We start from the raw sequence: 27,590 nt of genomic DNA, 5'->3' as shown, positions 1-27,590 counted from the left end.
TGGATAATTCAACGACCCTCTTAGTCATTTTATGAATTTTTAAATATTTTATTTATATTAACCTTTTTAGTAGCTTTTATAAATAATTTATGACTTATAAGAATGAGTGACATGATTTTTAGATTTAATAAAGGATTACTTTTTTGATAATAATAATAAAATAAATATATGAAGAATTAAGGGCAAAAGCCCTAAACTGCTAACACTACAAAAAAACCTGAATTGCCAACAAGATTATCGGTTGGTAAATTGATTAAATTTGTTAGCAAAATGAATTTTCCAACTGGATACAAACTGATGTTAATCTGTTGCTAAAAAGCTCGTCACTAATTTTTACCAACCCATTTCAGTTAGTTGGTAAAATTACCAACTAAAATTCAGTTGGTAAAAACATAAACAACTTGCTGGGAATTGTTGAAATGTAGCCTTCAAATTTTCATTGGTAAGTTCACCAACCAATTTTCGGTTGGAATAATGTTGGTAAGTTTACTAACAAAGAGCAAAAAAGTTGGTAAATTTGGTTATTCATTATTCAATTTTGTTAGAAATTGATTAGCAATTTAAGTTAAGAAAAAAAAATGTGTTGGCATTTCGTTAGTAAATTACCAACGAATTTAAATCTGTAAGTATTAGTATCTACTTTTGTAACTTACGTTACTAATTGGTTAGTATTTTAGAAACACAAAAAGCTCATTACTAATTCGTTACGAAGCTTACTAACTGATTTTTAATTTGTTGGTAATGTATATCATTTATGTTCAATATTTGGTCAGTGATTGATTAGTAATGTATATTGCTATATTACTGACTAAATGATAATTTGATAGTAAAGTTTCACTTTCTTACATTTATATTAACCAATAGTTATTACGAATCTCAAAAAGTCTTGAAACATACAATGGTTTTTTGATAAATTATAACTTGAAGATGAAGAGCTCCAATTAAATACAGAAACATGCAATGCAAAACCTAAGATGAAGAGTTCAAAATGAATCCAAATAAGGGAAAAACAATACAAAATCTAAGATGAATAGTTCAAAATAAATCCAAATACGAAACAAACAATGCAAAATCTACTTGGCATAGTTTGAAAAAATAAAATGACTTATATCATTATTTGATAATGGGTCATGTCTAAGCTAAGGTGGTGTACCAATTGGAGGTGTACCAGTGGGAAGTGTACTAGGGGCTGGTTTAGGCAGCCCAGCTATGAGGGTCGGCAAACGTGCTTGGAGAATCTTATCAACTTGCTCTTGCATTTCTAGCTGCATTTTATGTTTCATTTCTTCACGCAATTCATGTTGTATCTCTTCTCTCATCTCATGCTTCATTGCCTCCTTCATTTCATGAACATATTCCTTCACTCGAGCATCAAAACTACAATCTTGAGGTTGAGTAGTTGAAGCAGACGATGAACCAATGTTCTCATAGAATACTGCTTGAGAACAAAGACCATATATGCACGCTTTCTTAACCCCACCCACTTCATCCATGTAAATCTTTGAAAACTACTGTCCCAGAGTCACCAGATTCATCTTCAAGTTGTGATGCAGATGTGATCTTAGACATTACAGCATCCTGAAAAAACAAAACATATGATATTATGTTAAGAAAATATGAATAGCGGTTATAAACATACAAGACAATTGATATCACTCGACAATATTTGTCCCTGACAATACCTCCTCCACCACACTTATCATTTATACAATTGCAATTAGCATTTGTTTTGACACGCCTACCTGTAGTTCAGATTCAGTGTACGAAATTAGTCTTCTCGGCACTAATCTGTCTTTCCAAATTACAAATCATCTCCTCCCAATTGTGTCCAAAGTTGATCTTTTAGAACTTGCATTTTCTACTTCATTTAGAGTAAAAGAAATGTTGGTTAAATTCTCAGTACCATACATTATCCCATGTCTTAATCTCCAAATTTTCCAAGTAGTAATGATAGGAATAATTTAGAGATCAAAACAATCAAAGAATCATGGCTCCTAATATTTAATCAGTTAACTAAATTTGTGTGTGGGAAGTTTACCAATGGATACCAAACACGCTACATACGATTTTCTATAGTTTCTGGATAAGCACACAACTATAGACAAAATGTTCCATTCCATACCAGGTGAGGAGCAACAACAACATCCAGAAGATTGGTTAATCCCCATCTTGATAATCCTATTATTTGTGGGTAATCTGTCCCTCAAAGCTCTACAAACAATAACACGTTTTAAAAGGCACCCTTTTTCTAGGACATGGAGTTCAATCCATATTTGATAAAAATTCTCTCTTAAGAAGCTAGCAGGTTGAGGCTCAAACCACTGATAAAGAACATTTCACATCAATGAACCAAACAGGAATATCAGGCTTAGTAGAATTCAACAATATTATAATAAATTAAGCGAGTTGGATAAACAAAAATGGTGTTTGAGAGGGTAAATAGTATACACTAAATGTAATTGAAGATAGAGCTGGTGGTAGCTACATTGGGACCTATTATTTATGATAAAATAAATCTAGTGACTGCGACTTGAAAGGTTAGGAATGGTTAATTTTTTAAAAGAAATAGTAATACAAAAGGAAATGTGCATTTAATTTGTCTTTAGTATACTTTTATGGTTCACAGTAACATACATCTCTGCATTTTTTTGTTATAACAAAGATCCCCTCTTACTTATGGAGATGCAACATAAGGTCTGATGAATCTGCTAAGAAAACGAAGGAGGATAGCAAGGAATATGACATATGAATGGCAATCCAACCGACATATACATGAATATACTCAACAGGAACCCCCAATGGTACGACATTATCTTGATTGAAAAGGAGGCACAATTCATTCATTGCTTAGTTAAAGGAAGAATTGATGGATCTGAAGTCATGGTCACCATAATCGATGGTATAATAGCTCGGAACAAAGAAAGTCAATGTGGGTGAATCTACAGTAAATTGGCCAATTTATGAATAAACCTTGGTTGTCATGGGTGATTTCAATGTCGTACATGTTGTGGACGGCAAGAAGCGACAAAAGGCGACAAGGGCCTGCCTCGCCACGCGGCGAGGCGAGCGGCGAGGCGCTTGCCTTTTTGAATAAAGGCGCCAATTAATACCAAAAATTAAAAATATTTAATTGCATATTTTATCCAAAATCTTAATAGCAATAACACATATTAGCAAATATTCAATTCAAAAACCAATAGTAGATACTAAAATGTCTAAAACTTTAAAGACCAAACAATTCAAAATACAATAAACCAAAACTTTAAAAGTCTATTCTTCTTCAAAATTATCCAACTCTTGAAGATCAAAATCCTCTACATCATTATATTGCTCTTCATCTTCTTCCTCCTCGTATTCTTCATCAATTAGTGTCTGAGTCCTACTTGAAGATGAACTTGTAGATGTACTTTCTACTCCTTTGCCCTTGTCAAGTACTGTTGATCTTGAAGAAAGTTCCCTAAGATGATAGATACTCTCGTCCGCTCCAATTGCCGTAGCAACACTACCCCAAGTAAGATCATCATCCTCATATACTAGTTCATCATCTTGATCTTCGGGGCATCCAACTAACCATTCATTTGAATCATGTATGTTATCCAAGCGAATTGGATCAATAAGATCACGAGCATCATAACGACGTTTTAATGTTCTATTGTACTTAATGTACACTAGATCATTGAGACGCGATAGTGTAAGCCTATTCCTCTTTTTGGAATGAATCTGTGCATAAGTTATTGATATTAACTAGTTGATATTGATAATAATATAATATGAAAAATAGGATATAAATTTTTACTTACGTGTTCAAACACACTCCAATTTCGCTCACATCCAGATGAGCTACAAGTTAGGCTTAACACTTTCATGGCAAACTTTTGCAAGTTTGGTGTTTCACTACCAAATAGTGACCACCATTCAACTATAATAAAATAAATTTAAAGGTTAGTGACTATAAGTAAGTCAAATAATATAAGTAAGAATGTAAGATCTAAATCAACCCACTTACCCGGTGACCTTGTGTCTCTAGCTCTTTTAGCCGGACCACAACCAAATAGTCCATCCGCCATTTTGTACTTAGGAAGCTCAGCGACTAGTGCATCTTGTATTGTTGTATCACGGACCAACTTCTCAACACATGCATAACACTCGGTCCACAAAGTTTGTGATAAAGTTCCCTCTTANAAAGTTCCCTCTTCTTCAGCTTTATAATATAATCCTGGGTTCAAAACATGGCCTGCAGCATGCAAAGGCCGATGGAGTTGTTCTGACCACCTTGCATCAATAATTTGAAACACTTTCTCATAATGCTTCTGAACTCCACGAAAATCATGTGCAATAGCTTCTTTGGCTCTATCCATTGCTTCATAAATATAACCCATTGGTGGTTTTTTCTCCCCATCCACCAAACGAAGCACTTTTGTCAAAGGTCTACAAACTGTAAGTGCCCGAACAACATCATTCCAAAAGTGGACAGAAATAATAAGATTGGCAACTTCTTTCCCCAAAGTTTCCTTTGCAAATTTACTTGAATTCCATTCGGTTGAGAGGACTAACGTTCTCAAGTTTTTTCTTTGTATGTACATAGCTCTCAAAGTTAAGAATGCGTTGCAAATCTTGTCTTGGCTGGTTTCACCAAATTTCTTTCTTTGGTGAATTTTCTCATCATGTTTAACAACAATGGCCTTTGACTAATGTAAGAATGGATTCTGACGGCATTCTTAAAAACTGTTACGGAAAGATTAAATTATATTAATTAGTAGCTAATGAATTATTGACTATAAAGAAAGATAAAGGATAGGTTGATTACCGGAAGCATATGGCTTAACCTTGAATATGTCACCAAATATCAAGTTGATGCAATGAGCGGCACATGGAGTCCAATAAATGTGTGGATACGCACCCATCATCATACTTCCCGCTTTGACATTCTCACTAGCATTATCGGTGACAATTTGTACAACATTTTCCGGTCCAATTCTTTCGATAGTGCTTTCAAATAACTTGTACACTTTGGTGGAATCGGTAGATTCATTGCTAGCATCAACAGAACCAAGAAATGCACTACCGATTGGAGAATTCACCAAAATATTGATGATCATTTTGCCATTTCGTGCCGTCCATTTGTCCATCATAATGGAACATCCAAACTTTGTCCATTGCACTTTATGCTCATCAACAATTTTTTCTACTTTATCCACCTCTTTTTTAAGGTGAGTGACTCTAACTTCATGGAATGTAGGAGGCTTCATTCCGGGGCCATGTTGTCCAACCGCCTCAATTAAAAGGGAGCCCGGCATCATACATCCAAATTGCAAAAGCACTTACCGCACACTCTCTTATAATTTTCTTTGTTCCTTCGATTCCTCCTCCTTTTTCTAAGCCTCCTTTTTGTTTTGATTTTTGTGAAAAATAGAGGTTCAAAGGTCCTTTCGTCACACTCCGTGTGGTGGATGAACCTCCACTAGAAGATATCTTTTGAGTTTTGGAGGGAGGCCTCATTTCCGCATAATCATCCATTTCATCAAGATCATCAATATCAACAAATTCTTCCGGCTGCCTCACTTGAAATTTGGGATTATTAGCTATTTTGTTTTGCATATAAGCCCTTACTTCTTCTCTAATTTCCGACGGACAAGCGACACATTGTTTAACATTCTTGAAACCACCTACTAAATGTTGTTTGTGTCGAGTTATTCCACTATTGAAAGTACTCCCACAAAAGTTACAATTAACCGAATCTTTCGTCGCTCCTTGAGTGCCATAATTCCATCCAATGTCCCTCTTTTTGCTAGCATCCGCCATTGATTATTAAATTCAATTAATTCGCTGTTTAGAAATATTGGAATAAATAATTAGGAAAAGAGAGATTTTTTTTAATTAACTGCCTATAATTTAAAGAAAATGTTTACACAAAGCAGTAAGCAACTAAGCACTGCTTAGTGCTTACAACCTTACTGCCTTACACCAAAAAAACACAACTGAAAAAAAAAATGAAGAAGAAGAACATAAAAAAATTGTTGAAGAAGAAGAGAGAAAACGATACCTGGAGAACAGAGAGTTGCGAGGGTCAGAGGGAACACAATCGTGAGCCGGCGGCCGGTGATGGAGAAGGAGAACAAAAATCGACAGCGAGGGAGAACTTGAGAGAGGCTCGCGATGGAGAAGCTAACAGCGATGGAGAGCGAGGGAGAAGAGACAACGATGGAGAGCGAGGGAGAAGAGACAACGATGGAGGAGAAGAGACAGCGATGGAGAGCGAGGGAGAAGAGACAACGATGGAGGAGAAGAGAAGAGAGTCAATCGAGAGAGAGAGAGTCGCGATGGAGTTCAAAAGTAAAAAAAAAACCTAATTTTGACTAATTTTATTAAGTCAAATATTTTTAATTAAAAAGGCGGCGCCTTTTCTGTCGCCATTGCAGCGCCGCACCTCGCCACACCTCGCCACACCTCGCCTTTTTACTATCGCCTCGCCTCGGCAGAGAATGGCGAGGACCCCTCGCCTCGCCTCGCCTCGCCTCTCGCCAAAGGCGAGGAGGCGCTCGCCTTTTGTAACACTGCTAATGGGGAATCATATGACTCAGGGTGAAACAGAAGATCTCTCAGACTGTATACAACAATTATCTCTCCGCGAACTATCATTAAAAGGAGATTTTTTCATATGGAAAACAAACTATCAGAGGCGAATAAAATATGGAGTATGCTGGACAGGACACTTGGTAATTTTGACTGGATGATTACATGTGTGAATGGAGTACGGCTAGCCAATGATTTCCGATCACTCTCCCATGATTCTTAAGTTTCATGCAGCACCTCAGATGAAAAAAAATTCCTTTCTGATTTTTCAATGTTCTAGCTGACCATGAAAAATTCTTACCTATGGTTAGTGAAATACAGAGACAGCAAGAAAATCACAGGAGGATGAAAAATGTATGGTTTAAGCTGAGGGAACTAAAGCCACAACTCAAAAGGTTGCATACTAGATAATTTCAGAATATAAACCAACAAACTGATAGTGCCAAGACAGAATTGAAGGTAGTTCAAGAACAATTCAGTATGCAGTGTAGTATTGGGCTAATAATTGAAGAAAGACCCTCTTTTTGAATTTGGAGAAGTGGTTTTTCATAGAGGAGAGCATCTTGTAGCAAAAGTCTAGTGCGAGGTGGATTAAGCTTGGAGATTCCAACACAAAGCTTTTTCTCTGCAGTGATGACGCTAAGAGCTCAGAGGAAACAAATATATGAAGTCATGTCTTTATCAGGAACCAAGCATACCACTCTTGAGGACGCACAAACTGAAATTGTTACTTTTACAAGAGTCATATGGGTTCTGCAACTCTTAGCTACAAGCAGTAGACAAATCGATTATGAGAAGGGGGGACCTACACTTACTCTAGAAAAACAAACTATTCTATGTGCTGAAGTTACCGACCAAGAGATTATAGATAGTCTCGGTTGCATTGATAATGTAGGGCCAGTAATCCACAATGATGTTTTGTTAGCTGTTAAAGAGTTCTTTCACACTGGAAAGTTATCCAGAGCCACCAACTGCACTACTACGACATTAACTTCCCTCATTGTTAATCTCCAATATTATAACCATGTTTAATGTTTGGTACAAACATGATGGATGAAGATTAAGCGAATCCTCAACAAAAATTAAGAAAGATAATCAGTAATGTTTGGCATTACTTACATATGTTCTCTTTGACTTCAGATCAAAAAACTCATCGTTTCCTTTGGTATGTGTCTTCTTCAAAAGTTCATGAGGATAAGGTGGTCGTCCAAGAACATTCGCCTAAAACTGAAATCACATCATTAAAGTTATTACATAAGGAATAACCTTAAAATAAGGGATAATGCACAAGTACCCCCTCAACCTATGCCCGAAATCCCAGAGACACACTTATACTATACTAAGGTCCTATTACCCCCCTGAACTTATTTTATAAGTAATTTTCTACCCCTTTTTAGCCTACGTGGCACTAGTTTGAAAAAAAAAAGTCAACAATCGTTGGGCCCACAAGATAGTGCCACGTAGGTCAAAAGGGGTAAAAAATTATTAATAAAATAAGTTCAGGGGGGTAATAGGACCTTAGTATAGTATAAGTGTGTCTCTGAGATTTCGGACATAGGTTGAGGGGGTACTTGGGCATTATCCCTTAAAATAACTATAACTTGACAAAAATAAAAATAATTGTACCAATTGTCTTGCATGCTCTCGGTGAGTCCCGGAGCCTCCAGTATGGCGCGAGGGACCAGATCCTTCACCACATTTCTCACTTAGTCTATTTTTGGAACATTGTGCATATTTAGCCTTAAAATGCTCAGTATCATAGTGAGGTTTCCATCTCTCCCAAATAGATTTTGGAATATTATTTCGGTTCTCCTCATAGGATCTTGCTTCACATAACACACCCTTGTATTGTATTGAACTTGTTTGCATAAAATTATCCTTTATGGAACCTTCAATTGTAATATTCCAATGGAATCGCTTCTGTTTAAGAATATAGAAAAAAATATCACATAAATTGATATAACAGAAATTTTAAATGAATATAATACATTAATAAAATGATAGCAAAATGGAATTTATGGGCATAATGAGTACATGAATATTATATTAAAAGGAGACACAATCAGGTATCGAAAGTTGTGCCAAAAAAAGTATCATGAGTGTTGAAAAAAGCTTGAAAAGGAAGGAAGTATATTGAAGAAGCTCGAGTAAACATGGTTGAACTAGGAAGTAAGGCAAAGTTCTCTGTTAGGAAATTATATATGAAGCTAAGAGGAAATTATCAAAAAGTCTCATGCAGGAGGTGAAGTTGTAATATCAGTGGTCCACCTAAGTGGACCTTCATTTCGTACTTTGCTATATTGGGATGATTACACACCATAAATAGATTTCTTGGATAGGGCATTGTTGATCATATGAGTTGTCCAATGTGTGGAGACACATATGAAACTATAGAGCACTTGTTTTTCGATATAGTCCTCTGACAACGTATGGGCTAAGTTTCTACAGCGGCAGGGAATAACAAGGGCTCCTATGGGAAGGAGGGATGAAGTAGAATGGGTGAGTAACTAATGAAAGGAAAGATTCCCATTGCATATATATAGAGAACTGTGTTGGCTGGTAGTGTATACCATATTTAATGGAAACGAAACAACGTGCTTTCAAAGGCACACAAAGACGACCTGAAGTTTAGTTAGACAAGTTATCCAAGAGGTGTTTCAAAAGAGTAATAACAATAGGAATTGACTACATTGTTAGAAACTATGAACTTGTATCCTTAAATATTTATAGTTTTACTAGATGTAGCAGATGAAGCAACCTAAATTTATCTTTTAGCTAGTTTTAGTGTTCTACTTTTTTTTTTTTGATATTTCATCAGCTATGTTTTTATTTTGTTCTTCTTTGAGTTGTACGGTTTACTTTCTTAACAAAATCAATAGTTACAAAAAAAACAGATAGTATGGCTTACCTTAAACTCCTCCCAGTAGAAGTCCTTAATCTCTGCAGTAATTGACTACCAATCATGTCCTTCAGGATCCAATTTTTCCTTAAAGATTTTTGTGATCGCCCGAGATACATTGTTACTTGGCTCCTAACTTGTATATAAATAACAAGTAATTATTTCAATATCCAATTTTATTTATGTACATCAAGCAGTGTCTAGAGTGTATTATCAGTTTCTTTAGCGACAATATAAGATCTTAAAGAGGTCGAGGTGGTAAGGAAGAAAAATATGACACTTATGAAAGTGCCGAGGATTAGATATAAATTATAAAATCCTGTCATTATCATATCTTGAAATGACTAGCTGGGAGGAGCCTATACCGAGCTTCGATTCAATACATAGATTCAAATATAAGCTTAATCAAGAACAAGTGAAAAAAAGTTCTAGTATGAAATCTAATGATAAACTGCAAAGATAAGAAAAACTTCAGGGAATGAGGACTGATGATATCAAAGAAATGTCACACTATACACACTAATCTTTAATAAGATTCTAAAAATGCACCATGTAGTCAATGTAGTCAATGTCTACCATGAAAATCTGCTACAGGGTGGGAGTAAAATAAAAGATAATTATACAGGATTTCACAAATTCCTACCAATTTTAGACGCTTACTAAGATAGGATCTAGTGGAAAAAGAAGAAACATATTAGCTGAAAGTAATTCATGAATTGAAAATTGTAAGTCAACAAAATAATGCAAGTTAAATGACAGTATTTGCAATTATGGGATATATCAAGGAAAATCGAACTCGCAAAATAAAGTACTCCCCACTTATCGAAGTTGATAATAATTTGGTTGGACATTTTATCATCTTTACTGAACAAATCGTACCAAGTATATAGATATTATATTTTCTCATCAAAACAACACTACATCTATATAAATTGAGAGGTCCTAACTCAAGGCAAGAGCTTAAAAGTTGATCACCAAAAAAAGCAAAGTAAACAATAAGTTTGCCACAAAATGTGAACATGTAGGTCAAGATCAAAATTCTGGGGAACTGCACATGGGGAATTCAGGTGCCCCATTATATAATATGATTTCTTACCATATGATGTTGCCACATTCAACTATTGCTTCTTATATAAGAGAAGTGTAGACATTAGTGAACAAGCTACTTTCTTCTAGAATGATTTTTTTTGTATTGATTTAAAAACACCTCAATTTGTAATTCATTCCCCATTAATACAATTTAAGAAAATCAAAAGAACTTCTAAACATTTATAAAAAAAAGTAAGGAAGATAATCAACATATCTTGTTTTCTTGCATGAAGCAAAACAATGTAAATGAAACAATGGTGTACACTTACCGTCCCATGACGATTTCAATTGGGATGTGGGTACCATTAGTTGTATTTGACGAAGTTGTGGATACAATGTCATTCCTTGGTATTTCGATCCCCACAGATGAAGATGGTCCCCATATGTTGACTACAACTGAATCTGGCGTAACTGGTATTGGTAGTTCAGGCAATGGTGGTGCTTGATCACGTGCAAAGATCGACATTGGAGGATATTCCACTGGATCTGCTATCCTTTTCCAGAATATCTACTACGTCCACCCCCCTAGGTGCCATATCTGCAATTTCAAAGTTAAACGTGGATGAAATAATATCATAACGATTGAATCATGATTGATCTAATTATAACAAGAACAGACAGTTAAACGATATATATCACATAAAGAAAAAGATCCCTCTAAAAATTTAAGAAAAAACGTGTTAATCTAGTTAGTAGATAAATATATAAACACTTCTATAAATAAAATAATTTTATCACTATTCAAACATAGATCTAGAATCATACTGGGAATAGTTGTTCAAACAAAACAGCCTGGAGAACTAGTAAAACAAAATAAGTATACTGGTAAAAGAGACGAAATATAAAACCAACTTATATACTACATTTTAGTAACTCTAACTCCTATATTTGAAGAGATTGGAGAATTTTGACTCTATTCACTGCCACTTTCATAGTACACCTCTTCATTCTCATTCATCATCTGATTCTGATTCTAATTCATCATGAAACTCTGTTTCATCATCTAAATTATCATCCTCGTCTCTTAAGTTTCCGTTTGGATCATTCCGGATAATAGTTTCACTATCAGCCACCACATCAAATTTTAAACCATCTTCATCACATTGGAAAGGCTCTAAAACATCTACTGGAGGGGACACCAAAGATGATGGAGGCATATCCACAATACACCGAGCTTTTGTTTTGCACACAACCCACCAATCATTCTTATCACGTCGTAAGCTAGGATAAATAGCATAATACACTTGAGACGCTTGCATTGCCAAAACAAATGATTCATACTTCCTCAATTTTCTTCTATGATTGATATCCACAAGTTTATATTGTCGGTGAATCTTCATTCCTACGTTTGGTGTAGGGTCAAACCAATCATATTTAAATAAAACAGTTCTTTTGATTGGTGTACTGCCCTTGTACTCCATTTCAAGAATTTCAGTAAGCACACCATTGAAGTAATTCTCATCTGCACTATAATTTGTTCCTTTTATGCAAACTCCACTGTTATTAGATGATCTAGACAAACTGTGTCCTTCACTCTGAAATTTAAAGCCGTTGACATTATAACCAGTGTACTGCTTCGCTGATCGACATGGACCTTCTGCAAGCGCTTTGATGAACTGATTATCTATGTGGACACGGGCCTATCAAATTAAAAAATATTAGAGATTTTTGTAAGTGAAGTACAGATGGAAAGATATTGTACAATTGCTCACATATCTTGTGAACCATGATGCAAATTCTTCATCAAGTTTCCTGTCCACTTCATGCTCCGTAATTTGTGGAAAATTTTGATGAAGAGAGTCAATAAAATTCCTTTGGATCACATAAAAGAAAAAGAATATGTACGTTTTTTTCTGATAATTTTAGTGTTCAAATGAAAGCAAAAGTTTGAAATCTTACACCACATATGGCTGCACCTCTCTACAATTTAGTAAAAATATAAATATGAGCTGCGTTAAGTTCTTCTTCAGTAAGATATCTACGACTTAGTTCCCCAAATCCCCGACTTGGATAGGTTAATATTGAAAGATTATCATCATACTCATCTTGTTCATTCATACCACCATCATCATTCCGTGGCACTTTTCTATACCTTGTGTAAACATAAGGCTCGAAGTAGCGTGAACAAAATGATGAAGCTTCCTAAACTACATGTGTATTGCATATGCATCCTTCGATACGTGCATTATTTCGAACATTATATTTATATTTTTCAAAGATTTCTGAAAATAGCAGAAAAGATCAAGGCATTAGTAACTCATAATGGTGAAAACAAAGTACTTAGATAGCCAAGTCTATTTTGGTGGTTAGGGACCGATGAAAGAAATTGCATATTGAGGGTGTTGTACTATGGAATGGATGACTTACTTTTTAAATACTTAGTAGTTCTTTTTGTCTACTGAAAGGATGACAATTTTGCAAAGCAATCCTTTAGTAGATAAAATTATAATAAAGATCACTAACTGGATGGCTAGAGAATTATCATATGTTGGGAGGCTTCAGCTAACTAGAGCAGTAATTTTCTTATATAAGCATACATATTTCATCTGTTTTGAAACCACTAAAGGTGTCACGCCCCGAGCAATCCCCGAGACACGGACATAAAACCTTGGACCACAAGTAATCCCAAGCTAACCCTGCTGGCGTGATCATGACCATACTAAAGAATATAAACTGTTGCGGAAGCTAAATCATAATTTTAAACTGAGAAGATGGGGAATACCCATATTCTATAACTGAGATAAATGAAATCAATGCGTTTAATACAAAGAAGTTATTAACTCAATACTAAGCTGAAACTAACTATGTCTGAAAATAGTCTCTAAACTAGACTAGAAATACTGGGACAATCCCCAGCTAAGTCTAGCAAAAACTGAAACTAAATGATTAAAACAATGAAAAGAACTCATGACTATTGTCCTCGGAGAATGAGGACTCACCACTGAATCCGCTGAACTAGAGATTGGGAATCGATCTATGCGTGATCTGGATGCTGAGAACCTGAATCTACATCACGAGAAGATGTAACACATGTATGCGTCAGTACTTGAAAGGTACTGAGCATTTAGGATAGAATAAAACTGAAATAAACATAACTGAACAAGCACAAAAGCAAGTATAATAATCTGAACAGGATATACTAAATTTCTGAGCTAACTGAATGCAATGACCAATTTATAACATGCTGAAACTGAATACTGAGTATACTGATAAATCATCAATGCAATAGAGTCTCACTGAACTGCGGGAGCAACTAATAACCGATAATAAAACCACATGAGCTAAATGTGGAGTCCGATGTATACGCCTCATCGAGAGGACCCAATATACCCTGCCAAAGGTATAAAGTCATGCTGGCGTGATCACTAAATTGATTGCCCACAGAGGGGACTTACAACCTACTTGGCTAGTATTTCTGGGACTAATTGGGTATGCTGAACCCTAGTCCAACTCGGTATTATGCTACTCCTAATGAATTATGTAATTAATTGATTATGACTGAGTTTCTGTAAATACTGGATAGCTCAAAAACTAAACATGAAAACTGAGAATGCAACAATTAATCTTGTAATTATGCATTTATAACTAATGTATGTATATCTGAAGTAACTGAAATATCTGACCTAGCATGTGTAATTCAAGAACTAAAGAAATACAAAGCTAGGGTTGTGAACTTCGTGCAATAATCTAAGTAACAACATGATAATCTGATTTGGAACATATAACTAATAAATTCATGAAGTTCTATTGGTGTACTAGAAACCCTAGGTCTAATCATGATATGGAAATCAAGAATCTGGCTGAAAACTACGGACCCAATGGGTGAAAGGAATCTACTAGTGAAATCCCACATACCTGGTAAGAAAATTCACGGAGAAACACTTAGATTTCGGGGCTGAAACTGCTGGAACCTTGTTGCATTCTTGAACTAGGGTTCTTGACCTTTTTCTCCTTTCTTGTTTCTAATTTTCTAAGTTTTGATTAATGATTTGACTTAGGTAAGTTTTAGTTATGTTTCTAGGCTTAAACTGACTAAAATATAATGATTTAGGGTCAAAATGACGTATCTTAGGGTTTACACAAAGTGGAAAAAGACCAAAAGACCCCTGAGTTGATTATTGTCGGACCAAACGACGACCTGGACTGACGGGCCATCGTTCAATCGATGGTCCGTCGTTTGGGTTCGTAGGTTGGGTTTGTTCAACAGGTCTTTACTAAAAAGGGCATAACGTTTTACTTAGAGGTCTGATTTTAGCAAGGTCGGTGGCTATGCAAAGCTAATTCAATTATCTATCTTTTGTTAGGTCATGGGATACCTAATTCATTTTGTGCTAAAAGTTATGATTATTTGAAGTTGACCCAACTGCATTCCCCCCCCCCCTAACTGTCTGCTAACTTCCATCCTAGGTCCGTAGGTCTATCTACGGACCGTGCTGGTCAATCGTGGTTCTTGTCAGAGAATGAGTAAATGGGGTGTTGATCGACGGACGCAGACTATGGACCGTAGTCTGACCTACGGAACGTAGGTCCTTCCATTGTTCGACACTTAAGTCAAATTTTCCTGGGCTGAGATTTTGGGGGTTTCTGACTCCATCGACGGATGTGCAGGACGGACCGTGGGTCAGGCTACAGTCCATCGATGGCCACCGTCTGTTGCACCTATCGATTTTTTGAAAAACTGGTTTTTGGTCTGTTTTGGAGACGGGGTGTTACATTATCTCCCCTTTGGGAACATTTGTCCTCGAATGAAGACTAAACTAGCTAGAATAGAGGGAGAGAGTTGCAAACCCTACTATTAAACACTGAGAGCTGACTTTCGAACTTGAATTGAGTTATGAGAACATGCAAATACACTGAAAATACAAGTACAAACTGAGGGAACATGATTCTAAGACTGAATTTATGCATGAATGACTGGAAAACTGAAGAGGAACTATTACCTCAAGCTGTAGTGGAATCAGAAGGAAAAAGATGAGGATACTTGGCTTTCATAGATGCTTCTGATTCCCAAGTAGCTCCCTCTACGGGCTGACTCCTCCACAAAACCTTGACTGAAGAGACTTCTTTATTTCTCAACCTTCTAACCTGATGGTCAAGAATCTCAACTTGTACATCCTCATAAGAAAGACTATCTTTCACCGTCACTCTCTAATGGCACTACAGAGGTTGGGTCACCCACACAATTCTTCAAGTGCGAGATGTGGAAGACTGGATGTACTGCTTCTAATTCTGCTAGAAACTATAACTTATATACTACCTTGCCAACCCTTTTCAAGATCTTGTAAGTGCCTACATATCGAGAACTAAGTTTCCCTTTCTTGCCAAATCTCATCACTCTTTTTACATAGGTGACACTTTAGGGAAACCCAGTCATCAACTTGGAACTCTGGTTCCCTTCTCCTTACATCTGCGTAAGATTTCTGACGACTCTGGGTTGTCCTAAGTCTATCTCTAATGAGTTGCATTTTCTCCATAGCATAAAGAACTGAATCTGACCCTATCAAAGCTGCTTGATCTACTTCAAACCAACCAACGGGAGATCTACATCAATGCCCATACAAAGCCTCATAAGGGGCCATCTGAATCCTAGAATGGTAGTTATTGTTGTAGGCGAACTCAATCAGTGGAAGGTGATCATCCCAACTACCCTTGAAATCGATCACACAAGCTCTCAACATATCCTCTAGGGTCTGAATGGTACACGCTGCCTATCCACCTGTCTGTGGATGAAATGTTGTGCTAAGGTTAACTTGAGTACCAAGACCCTTCTGAATTGACTTCCAGAAATGAGAGGTTAACTGAGGACCTCTATCTGAGATGATAGAAAAAGGAACCCCATGCAACCTCACAATTTCATTAATGTAAAACTTGGCATAGTCCTCTGTCGAATCCGTAGTCTTGACACCTAAAAAGCGAGAAGACTTAGTCATCCTATCAACTATCACCCAAATGGAGTCATGTTGTCTGCGAGTACGAGGTAACCCTGTGATGAAATCCATATTGATCACATCCTACTTCCAAGTAGGAATATCGATCTCTTGAGTCATACCTCCTGGTTTCTGATGTTCTACCTTGACTTGCTTGCAATGGGGCACTTACTCACAAAATCCACTGTCCCTCTTCAGGTCATTCCACTAATAGACTTCCTGCAAATTGTGGTACCTCTTAGTGGTACTTGGATGAATATAATACCTGGAGTTATGGGATACTGAATGGTACTTTCTCAACTCACCCAAATCAGGAATACACAATCAACTCACCCAAATCAGGAATACACAATCTACCCTAGTAGCGAAGTACAAATTTGTAATGACCGTACCAAGGTCTAAAGGTTGTTTTCGGAACATCACTATCTTTGACATTAAGCTGATGATAAGCCGATCTGAGGTCTATCATTGAAAAATGACTAGCACCCTAAAATTGGTCAAACAAGTCATCAATCTTGGGGATGGGATACTTATTCTTGATTTTGACCTTGTTAAGCTATCTATAGTCAATGCACATTCTAAGAGAACCATCTTTCTTCTTTACGAACAACACTGGTGCACCCCATGGTGAAATACTAGGTCTGATGAAACCCTTATCTAGAAGGTCTTTCAATTGTTCTTTCAATTCCTTAAGCTCTGCTGGAGCCATTATGTAAAGAGGAATATAAATAGGCTGGGTATTTGGAAGGAGATCAATTCCAAAGTCGATTTCCCTTTCGGGAGGGACTCCGGAAAGATCTTCTTGAAATAGTTCTGGAAACTCACAGACTACTGGAACTGACTCAAGAGTTGGGGTTTCAGAGCTAGAATCCTTAACCCGAACTAGATGATAGAGATAACCCTTAGAGATTAAGGTAAGAAATGAATCGACCCATAGTCATTAAGCTACTACCCTTCCATTCTAGGATTGGTTCTTCTGGAAACTGAAAATGAAAATCCTAGTTCTACAATCGACTGAGGCATAAGAGCAATGTAGCCAATCCATACCTAGAATAACATCGAAGTCTACCACTTCTAACTCTACAAGATCTGCTGAGGTGACTTTCTGAGAGACTGTGACAGGATAATTTTTGTATACCCGTCTAGCTATAACTGGGTCACCGACTGGAGTAGAGACTGAGAAAGGTTCTGAGAGAGTTTTTGGACTAACAATGAATTGGACTGCTATGTAAGGAGTTACAAAAGAGAAAGTATCCCAGGATCTAACAATGCATAAATATCAAAGTCAAAGACTCGTAACGTACCAGTGACTACATCAGGAGAACCTTCCTGATCCTGGCGAGCCTGAAGAGCATATAACCTGTTCTGGCGCTGACCGCCACCTGTACGAGATGAGTTACCCTACTGAGTCGGGCGACTTGCTGGTGCTGCTAAAGTTGTAGACTGAGCTCTACCATTACCACCTCCTTGACCCTATCTAGAAGGACAATCCCTAAACCTGTGACCAGACTGACCGCACCCAAAAAATCCTTCTTTTCCTGCGAGACACTCGCCCGGACGGTTCTTACCACACTTAGGGCAAGTGGGGTTAGTCTTGGTGCCTTAAACACTTCCCTGAGACTTAGATAATGTGCTCTACCCTTCTGGTCATACCTGTTCTTGGAGGATGGAACATTAGCTGACGAAGGGGCCGGAGCTAAAAACTTCTGCTGACTCTGCGAGCGATTTCCACCACCCGATTTCTGATGAGAATAGTCATAGTTCCCAGTCCTAGCCTTCTTATTCTCCTTAGCCTGTTACCTAAGCTTATCACCCTCAACCTGCTAAGCATGAGTCATAAGCCTAGAGATATTCATATCTCCGAGTAACATAGCACTCCTGCACTCAGTTTTCATCGAATCCAATACTCCATACAAGAACTTATTCATCTGAGCCCTGGAGTCAGCAACCATGTGAGGAGCATACCTGGAGAGTTGGTTAAACTTGAGTCCATACTCTTGGACTTTCATGTTTTACTTCCTCAAGTTCCTGAATTACTAAGACTTTGCTTCTCTCAACTCTATTAGGAAAAAACTGTCCAGAAAGGTCTCACTAAAGCAATCCCAAGTAATAAGAGCTATATCTGTACCCCTATTTTCCTTCCACTGAATGTACCTTATATAAGCAACATCTTTCAACTGGTATGATGCCAACTCAACCCGATCATTCCCAGCGACTTGCATTACCTCAAAGATCTTCTTGATATCATCCAAGAAATTCTGAGGATCCTCATTAGTTTGTGATCCCAAGAACTTAGGCGGATTCATCCTAACAAAGTCACGGACCCTTGCTGCTGCTGATCCACCATTTTCATTCACATGAGCATGAACCCGATTGTTCTGGTTAGTCATACTCTGAGCCAACATCTGTATGGCATTCCTGAACTCAACATTAGAGACTTCTTGATTTCGGACCGGAGGAGCTGCGTTTTCATTCCTGGAATTCACAATCCTAGCGTTAGCTCTATAAGGAGCCATGATCTGAAACTTAGAACCTCAAGTTAGAGTGGAATAAGACCATACCTTACGCACGATAAGAGTAACAAGAAAGTGAAGTTTTCCTAAAATACTTTGTAGCCTCCCTCTTATTAGATGTTGTGCACTTCACACCCATGAAAAGGACAATACTTAGTGCGACTTTTCAGACATCCTAGGACTCTTGAACCTAGTGCTCTGATACCAAGTTTTGTTATGCCCCGAGCTACCCCAAGACGCGGACACGAAACCTAGGACCACACTGATCCCAAGCTAACCCTGCTGGCATGATCATGGCCATACTAAAGAATATAAAGTGTTGTGAAAACTAAATCATAATTTTAAACTGAAAAGATGGGGAATATCCATATTTTATAACTATGATAAATGAAATCAATGAGTTTAATACAAAGAAGTTACTAACTCAATACTAAGATGAAACTAACTATGTATGAAAATAGTCTCTAAACTGGACTAGAAATAGTGGGACAAGCCCAAGCTAAGTCTAGTAAAAATTGAAACTAAATGATTAAAAGACTGAAAAGAACTATGACTATTGTCCTCGCAGAATGAGAACTCACCACTGAATCTGCTGAACTAGAGATCAGGAATCGTTTTATGCGTGATCTGGATGCTGAGAACCTGAATCTACATCACGAGAAGATGTAACGCACATACGCGTCAGTACTTGAAAGGTACTGAGCATGTAGGAAAGAATAAAGCCAAAATAAAACATAAATGAACAAGCACAAAAGCAAGTATAATAATCGAAACAGGATATACTAAATTTTTGAGCTAACTGAATGCAATTACCAATTTATAACATGCTGAAACTGAATACAGAGTATACTGATAAATGGTCAATGCAAGAGAGTCTAACTGAATTGTGGGAACTACTAATAACCGATACTAATATCACATGAGCTAAATGTGGAGTCCAATGTATACGTCTCATCAAGAGGACTCAATATACCCTGCCAAAGGTATAAAGACATGCTGGCGTGATCACTATACTGATTGCCCATAGAGGGGACTACCTACTTGGCTAGTAGTTATAGGACTAATTGGGTACGCTGAACCCTAGTCCAACTCCGTATTGTGCTACTCCCAATGAATTATGTAATTAACTGATTATGAATGAGTTTCTATAAATACTGGATAGCTCAAAACATGCAAACTGAGAATGCAACAATAAATCTGGTAGTTATGCATTAATAACTAAGGTATGTATATCTGAAGTAACTGAAATATCTGACCTAGCATGTGTAATTTAAGAACTAAAGAAATACATAGTTAGGGTTGTGAACTTCATGCAATAATCTAAGTAACAACATGATAATCTTATTTGGGATATATACCTAATAAATTGATGAAGTTCTATTGATGTTCTAGAAACCCTAGGTCTAATCATGATATGAGAATCAAGAATCTAGCTGAGAACTAGGGACCCAATGGGTTAAAGGACCCCACTAGTGAAATCCCACATGCTTGGTGAGGAAATTCACGGAGAAACACTTAAATTTCGGGGCTGGAACTGCTAGAAACTTGTTGCGTTCTTGAACTATGGTTCTTGACCTTTTTCTTCTTTCTTGCTTCTAATTTTCTAAGTTTTGATTAATCATTTGACTTAGGTAAGTTTTAGTTATGTTTCTAGGCTTAACTGACTAAAATCTGATGATTTAGGGTCAAAACGACGTATCTTTGGGTTTAAACGAAGTGGGAAAAGACCAAAAGCCCCCTGAGTTAATTATCGTCGGACCAAACAACGACCTAGACTGACGGGCCATCGTTCAGTCGACATTCCGTCGTTTGAGTCTATAGGTTGGGTCTTTTCGACAGGCCTTTACTAAAACGGGCATAACTTTTAATCAGAGGTCTGATTTAAGCAAGGTCGGTGGCTATGGAAAGATAATTCAATTGTCTATCTTTTGGTAGGTAATGGACACCTAATTGATTTTGTGCTAAAATTTATGATCATTTCCCCCCCCCCCCCCAACTGTCTGCTAACTTCCACCTACGGTCTGACCTATGGTCCGTAGGTCCATCTACAGACCGTGCTGGTCAATTGTGGTTCTTGTCAGTGAATGGGTAAATGGGGTGTTAATGGACGGACGCAGACTACGGACCGTAGTTTGACCTACGGACCCGTCCGACGTTCGACACTTAGTCAAATTTTCCTGGGCGGAGATTTTGGGGGTTTCTGACTCCATCGACGGATGTGCAGGATGGACCGTGGGTCAGGCAACGGTCCGTCGATGGCCACCGTCTGGTGCACCTGCAGATATTCTGAAAAGCTGATTTTTGATATGTTTTGGATACAAGGTGTTACAAAAGGTTATTAAACTCATCGAAACTGTGTGTAGGAAATATTTATGAACAGGTGAAATTAATATTACTAAAAGGAAACTTGTAGCCTGGGACAAGGCGACTCTTCCTGAAGGTTCAAGAGGCTTGAATAATTACTTAAAGACCTGCAATCAAGCTGCAATATGAAAACTGTTGTTGTTATTAAGTCAGAACAAGGAAAATTTGTGGATTAATTTATACACACTATATAAATGACAGGAGACTACCAGATCACATAGAGTTGCCCAATATGCTTCTTGAAAGATAAGAAACATGTTTCATATGTGAATTCTGGCAGATTATCAATTTATATATACAAACAGATCATAAGGGGGAGTATAAAATATCATATACTTATTAACTTAAAGAGGTTTATGGAAGTCCTTATAAAAATCTTGTATGTGATAGTATTTCATGTTCTCAAGACTGACTGACCTACGCATCTACTTAAGAAGAAACAAGAGGTTATTTGATCTTTCAAGTTCTCTTTAGTCAGATAATAACTTTATATTAGAGATACTGATTAGGATTGTCATAAGGATTGTAAGGTTATTTAGGCGTTGTTTGAGAAGGGAGGGTTGCTGGTTGGCTCTTCCATAAGCTTTTTATTGTCGCTTAGTGATTAATAAAATAAGTTTAATTGCAAAAAAAATAAAGTACTTGAATATATAAATGAAGTCTTACCTCTCAAATGGATATATCCATCGATATTGTACCGGACCATCTATCATTGCTTCGTAAGCGAGATGCACAAGGAGATGCTCCATTGAGTCAAAGAAGCTAGGAGGGAATATTCGCTCTAATTTACAAAGTATTTCAGGTATTTCTTGTTGTAGTCTTACCATATCCTCTTCACGAATTACTATAGAAGTGATATCCCTAAAAAAAGGCTCATCTCTGTAAATACTTCCCACACTTTTTTGGGTAATAACTCACGGAATGCAACAGGTACCAATTTTTGCATGAATACATGACAATCGTGACTTTTCATACCGAATAACTTGTGTTTTTTCATGTCCACACACCTTCCCATATTTGAGACATATCCATCAGGAAATTTTAGACTTTTCATCCATTCACACAACAATTTTTTTGACTCTTCTTTCAGTGTGTAAATAGCTTTCGGGTACTTTCCATCAACAACTAGTAATTTAGGGCGTCGACAGAACTATTTCAAGTCTTCTCTTGATTTGGGATTATCTTTTGTTTTACCATCTACCTCCAGCACTGTGTTGAACACATTATCAAAGAAGTTCTCAATGTGCATTACATCTAGATTATGCCGAAAAAGATTGGTACTCCAATATGCCAAATCCCATAATGTGCTCTCTTCTTCCAACTAGAAAACTTATCAATCTGACGATTAATAATATCATCCCCAAGTTCTGTTACCTTTTTAAGTCCTAGTTCTTCTATCTCTTTTAAGACATCTTCCCCTGACCGTAATAGGGTAGGCGGCATGGTTAATACCCTGTTCTTTCTAAATGAGTTCTTATCCTTTCTGTATGGATGATTCAGCGGCAGAAACTTACAGTGGTTGTCAAACCAGGACTGCTTGCCACTCTTTGTCAAAGTAAAAGCATCAAAATTCTCCATATAGTATGGACAGGCTAGCCTGCCTGCAGTACTCCATCCAGACTACATTGAATATGTAGGAAAGTCACTGATTGTCCACATCAGTGCAGCTCGCATTTGAAAATTTTTCTTCTTAGAGATATCATATGTGTTGACACCTATATTCCATAGGTTCTTCAACTCAGAAATCAAAGGCTGCAAGAAAACATCTAGTTGCTGCTTAGGATTCTTTGGTCCAAGAACTATAACAGATAAAAATAAATATGGATCTTTCATACACATCCAAGGAGGCAAGTTGTATGGTGTCACAATTATTGGCCAAGATGAAAATTGCTTTCCTGTTTGACCAAATGGCTGAAACCCATCGCTGGACAGTCCCAATCTAACATTACGACTTTCCTCTAAAAAAGATGGATGCATCTTATCAAAGTGCTTCCATGCAGGTGCATCTGAACAGTGACGCATCACACCTTCCTCAAGTTCATGTTCAGCGTGCCATCGCATGTGTGAAGCAGTTGCTGTGGAAGCATACATTCGTTGCAGTCGTTGAGTAAGAGGAAAGTAATACATCTGTTTGAATGGTACACGATTTTTCTTCTGAATAGATCTTTGACTTGTAGGCTTATACCTGGGATGACTACAAAACTTGCAATTCACAAGTTCACTATCCTCTCCCCAGTAAATCATGCATGCATTGACACAAGAATGAATTTTTTCAACAGGCATGTTCATTCCCCTCATTAACTTTTTAGTTTCATAGAAATTTTTTGGCATCACATTATCAGGAGGAATCATCTCATTCACATATTGATAAATATCATCAGATCATCTTACAGAGAGGTGATGTTCAACCTTTATATGCAACAAACGAGCAACAACTGATAATTTTGAGTGTGTTTCACAACCAGGCCACACTTCTTGATTTGCAGAATCAATCATATCATTAAAATGTTAGGCATCAGGATTAGGTAATTCCTCCATATCATCTGGAACAAATGCGGGACCAGCAACCTCATGAACCATTCTATGATAAGACGTGCTAGGTCCAGGATCATCAAATTCACTAACATCAACCAGCAGGTTATTCATAGTATGTTTCCAGTTGTGCATTCTTTCATTTTGATCTATAGTTTCTGCAACTTCACTCTCTCCATACAAATACCATACATGATATCCCGGTAAAAAACCTTCTTTTAATAAATGCCCATGGACAATATGAACATTTTCAAAGTTTCTATTCTGACATTTCTTTCGGTTACATGGGCACCTTAGTCTCTCACCATCCCTTCCTTCTGGATGACTCATAGCGAACTCAATAAATTGTTGTACAGCTCTTAGGAATTCAGGATCATACAGACTTTTTGTTACTCTTTTGTACATCCATTGACGATTTGAACTCATTTTACTTGTAAACTTCTTTTCTGATAATGTGAAAAGGGCAAATAGTGAAATAAAAGTTCACAGAGAATTGAAAAGAAGAAATTTGTAGTATGACAGAAAATGAAACTGAGAAGAATGTTATTTGTTTGAAATTTAAACTAGAACTCTTTTTTACAGCAGGTATGTAGATTGTATATAATAACTAAATAATAACCTTTACTCCTAAAATAACTCCAACAAAGTCCTATTCAAACAAATAGCTAATCTGATTTCATTCCTAAATAACGAAAACTGAAATATTTGACTCTGTCAACTTACAAAATCTTAAGTTAAAACAGTAAAAGAAAACACATGAAGATGCAACTAATTTTATGGCATTGCAATTATAAAAACTTTGAATTGTTAAAAGGGTGCAAATTATAATCAAGTCAGAAGGACAAATTATTCGACTCAAGCTTCTTTTCTTTCTTTTTTAGTAGGTTAGTTTAATTAAAACATTGTAAAACATGTAACTCAACATATGAAGGTAATAAGAAGTATTATGTTCTTCTATGTCTTCTGTGAGGTCGGTCAGCAGGTTTCTTGTCCAGGTCTGGAAAAGCTATACATCATTAGTGCTAACAACATAAGTGTTTTATGCTTCCACCAACTTTCAGTTTCCTACTTCAACAAACTTCGAATAGTGGAAGTCAAGAATTGTGGAAAATTAAGAAACTTGATGTCTCCATCAGTGGCTAAAGGTCTTCATTGATTTACAGTGCTCTATATGTAGAGATCAAAGTTTCAGAAGACGTTAAGTCATTGATGGAGACATCAAAATTTTCAATTTTCCACAATTCTTTACTTTCAATCTGTGAAGTCTGCTGAATTAGGGAGTTGAAAGTTGGTGGAAGCATAAAATACTTATGATGCACGCCCTATTGATTTATAGCTTTTTCAGGTTGGAACAAGAAAGATGCAAACCATCCTCACAACTATCTTAATTAGGCAAATCCTCTTATCAAGCAAATTCAAAAATAAATATGTATATTCGATCTTATTTACTCCAGCAATAACTAATCAACCACATACGATATAAACATTGCATACTAACCAAGCAAATAAAGCATGTCAGAAGAATTACAACTAATCAAAACATACAAAATAAGAAAATAAATGTGATAAAGAATACATATATCTAGCCAAAAGGATTGTGGAACTGATAATTCAAGCGTAGTAGATGAATTGCAGGTGACTGTATTTAAATATTTTTACATGAAGTTTGAACGTAGGCAACATTTGGAGAAAAAAAACTGAATAATGGCGCGAGTATAGCTCTATATTTTTGGGAGGTGGACTATTTAGCGGCAATTTTTTTATTTGGACTATTTTCACACACAAAAAAAACAGATTCTTATATTATTTTATTGAACTATAAAATACAAATTGGGTCAAAAAGAATTTTAACTATTTTTGAGATTGGATATGCCATAAAACCATTTCATTTAACATAAACGTACAAAATTAAAAAAAATTTGCAAGAATTAGAACAAGCTTCGTAGTCTACACAGTAACTATATCAGCACAAAACAAGCAACACATGCAATTATTTAGACAAAAAGATGATGAATGAGTAACAAGGCATACCACACCAATATGGGTCTTTTTAGCAGAAATTGATGCATCTGATAGAGCTTGAGTTGCAAATTTAGGTGATTTACAGCTGATGTGAATTCTTCCTTCATCTGTAACTCTCCACTTTAGGCGATTTGTATATCTCATCATATATAGCGATTTGTAGCTCTCCAATTTAGATGTGCCAATGTGATGAACTATGAAACTGTAGCGATGGGTCGATGGAGACATGCAATTTCCAATCTGATGCAGCAAATTTACAATTCATCAGCTCTCCAAGATTAGGACGGATAAAGATCTGGGAGATTCTCCTAGTTTAGGACGGATAAAGATCTGGAAGATTCGAAAAAGTGCAAACCATCAGCTCTCCAAAATTATTTTGAATGTTGATGTTGGAGATTTTCTGGTTCGAAATGAGATTCAAAAAGTTCTTATCTTAGGAGTGAGATTTGCAGTCATGGATTGCAATAACCGATCTTCTCCAAATTTACACAGCTAAGATGAAGATGGAGACAATCTGCTCTTTGCTTTAGTTCTCTTGGCTTTTGTTACATTATATTTTCTTTTTTAGTTTTTTCTTCAATAATTCATTTAATTTAATAAGATAATTCTCTTATTTTATCTAATGGATTAGACAAAAGACCACACATATATGTATGCTTTTTAACATTAAATGCTTTTAATTATTTACATACTTGAAGCGGGTTTCATTATTTTTCCACTTGACTTGGGTGTACCAATTGAGTTGGGTCAATTATTATTGACTACATACGAGTCGTTCGGTTGGAAACTAGTTATCTCAAAATAAATTATTGTAGATTAGTTATCCTTCCACCTTGTATATAGAATAATTTATCCCATCACTATGGTATAAATGGAAGAATAAATTATCTCAAACATGTCAAAGAAACAAGACACCAAACTAATATCCAATGGCTATTTTTTTTTTATCCCAGAACTATATATTTTATCCCTCACACCAAACGATCCCTAAGAGTCTAGATACTTTCTTTTGGATAACAAACTAACTAGAGTTGCTTGGGGTCGTTAAGGGTATATTCAGAAATAGGGCTTTTGTAATTTTCATTATTTTTTTTAGAAAATAGTCATTAACTCGAGCTAGAAAAACATCTCATTTATTACTCTTTCACTTTGCTTTAATTTTCTATATACATTTATTTACTTGTTATTTTATTTATGTAAGTCTCTAGAAAAGAGCTAGATGATGAGATAACAAATAAATCACAATAATTAACAAAAAAAAGATTAAAAGACATACAAAATTTAGTTGACTTTTCTAATTTATCACACGTTAATTGTGACAAATAAAATAACGTATACTATTTAAAAAGTATTATAAATCATCACAGCTAACAACTTAAAATATCTAAATTTTATTACCTCTCTAGATTATATTTGTGTCACATGAATTGAAATAAAAAATAGTATATATATATATATATATATATATATATATATATATATAGAGAGAGAGAGAGAGAGAGAGAGAGAAAGAGAGAGAGAGAGAATTTCGCATATAGCCACTCAAAAGTATCCCAATTATGCTCCATAGCTATACTTTCATAATTATTATTCGTAGCTATATATTATAGGGATGAGAAAGATGAGCGATCCTGAGAGAGAGAGGTGAGAGGCAAGCGAGAAAGGGTAGAG

At 36.3% G+C, this 27,590-nt stretch overlaps 1 protein-coding gene across 15 annotated transcripts; it reads right to left on the bottom strand.

Annotated features, from left to right (window-relative positions):
* Positions 1–958: 958 nt before the first annotated feature.
* Positions 959–26,510, bottom strand: LOC107004833. 15 transcript variants are annotated; one of them, XR_003575122.1, is made up of 9 exons: positions 25,929–26,510; positions 22,032–24,343; positions 13,501–13,567; positions 11,425–12,201; positions 10,831–11,099; positions 9,482–9,608; positions 8,200–8,493; positions 7,693–7,800; positions 959–1,578 (listed from the first exon to the last, which is right to left on the bottom strand). XR_003575122.1 is itself a non-coding variant. In XM_027912857.1 (4 exons), exons 2-4 carry the CDS (start codon positions 22,190–22,192, stop codon positions 11,512–11,514), a joined length of 918 nt encoding a protein of 305 aa, XP_027768658.1. In that variant the 5' UTR covers positions 22,193–24,343; positions 25,929–26,510; the 3' UTR covers positions 11,300–11,511. The 15 variants fall into 15 exon arrangements, 1 of the variants encoding a protein (XP_027768658.1); XR_003575125.1 differs by having other exon boundaries at positions 9,482–9,604; XR_003575123.1 differs by having other exon boundaries at positions 11,502–12,201.
* Positions 26,511–27,590: the final 1,080 nt, after the last annotated feature.

The sequence above is a fragment of the Solanum pennellii genome, chromosome 11, assembly GCF_001406875.1.
Source record: "Solanum pennellii chromosome 11, SPENNV200".
Classification (NCBI taxonomy): domain Eukaryota; kingdom Viridiplantae; phylum Streptophyta; class Magnoliopsida; order Solanales; family Solanaceae; genus Solanum; species Solanum pennellii.
This window is presented reverse-complemented; position numbering and strand designations above follow the sequence as displayed.

Bases quoted from the DNA above. Each gene is read 5' to 3' on its own strand.
- LOC107004833 (XM_027912857.1), bottom strand. From the start codon at position 22,192: ATGGTAAGACTACAACAAGAAATACCTGAAATACTTTGTAAATTAGAG. The intron at 13,568-22,031 runs GTAAGACTTCAT...CTCGTGATGTAG, and splicing joins TGGATATATCCATTTGAGAG to ATTCAGGTTCTCAGCATCCA. The intron at 12,202-13,500 runs GTGAGTCCTCAT...TTAATTTGATAG, and splicing joins CTAGTTCAGCGGATTCAGTG to GCCCGTGTCCACATAGATAA.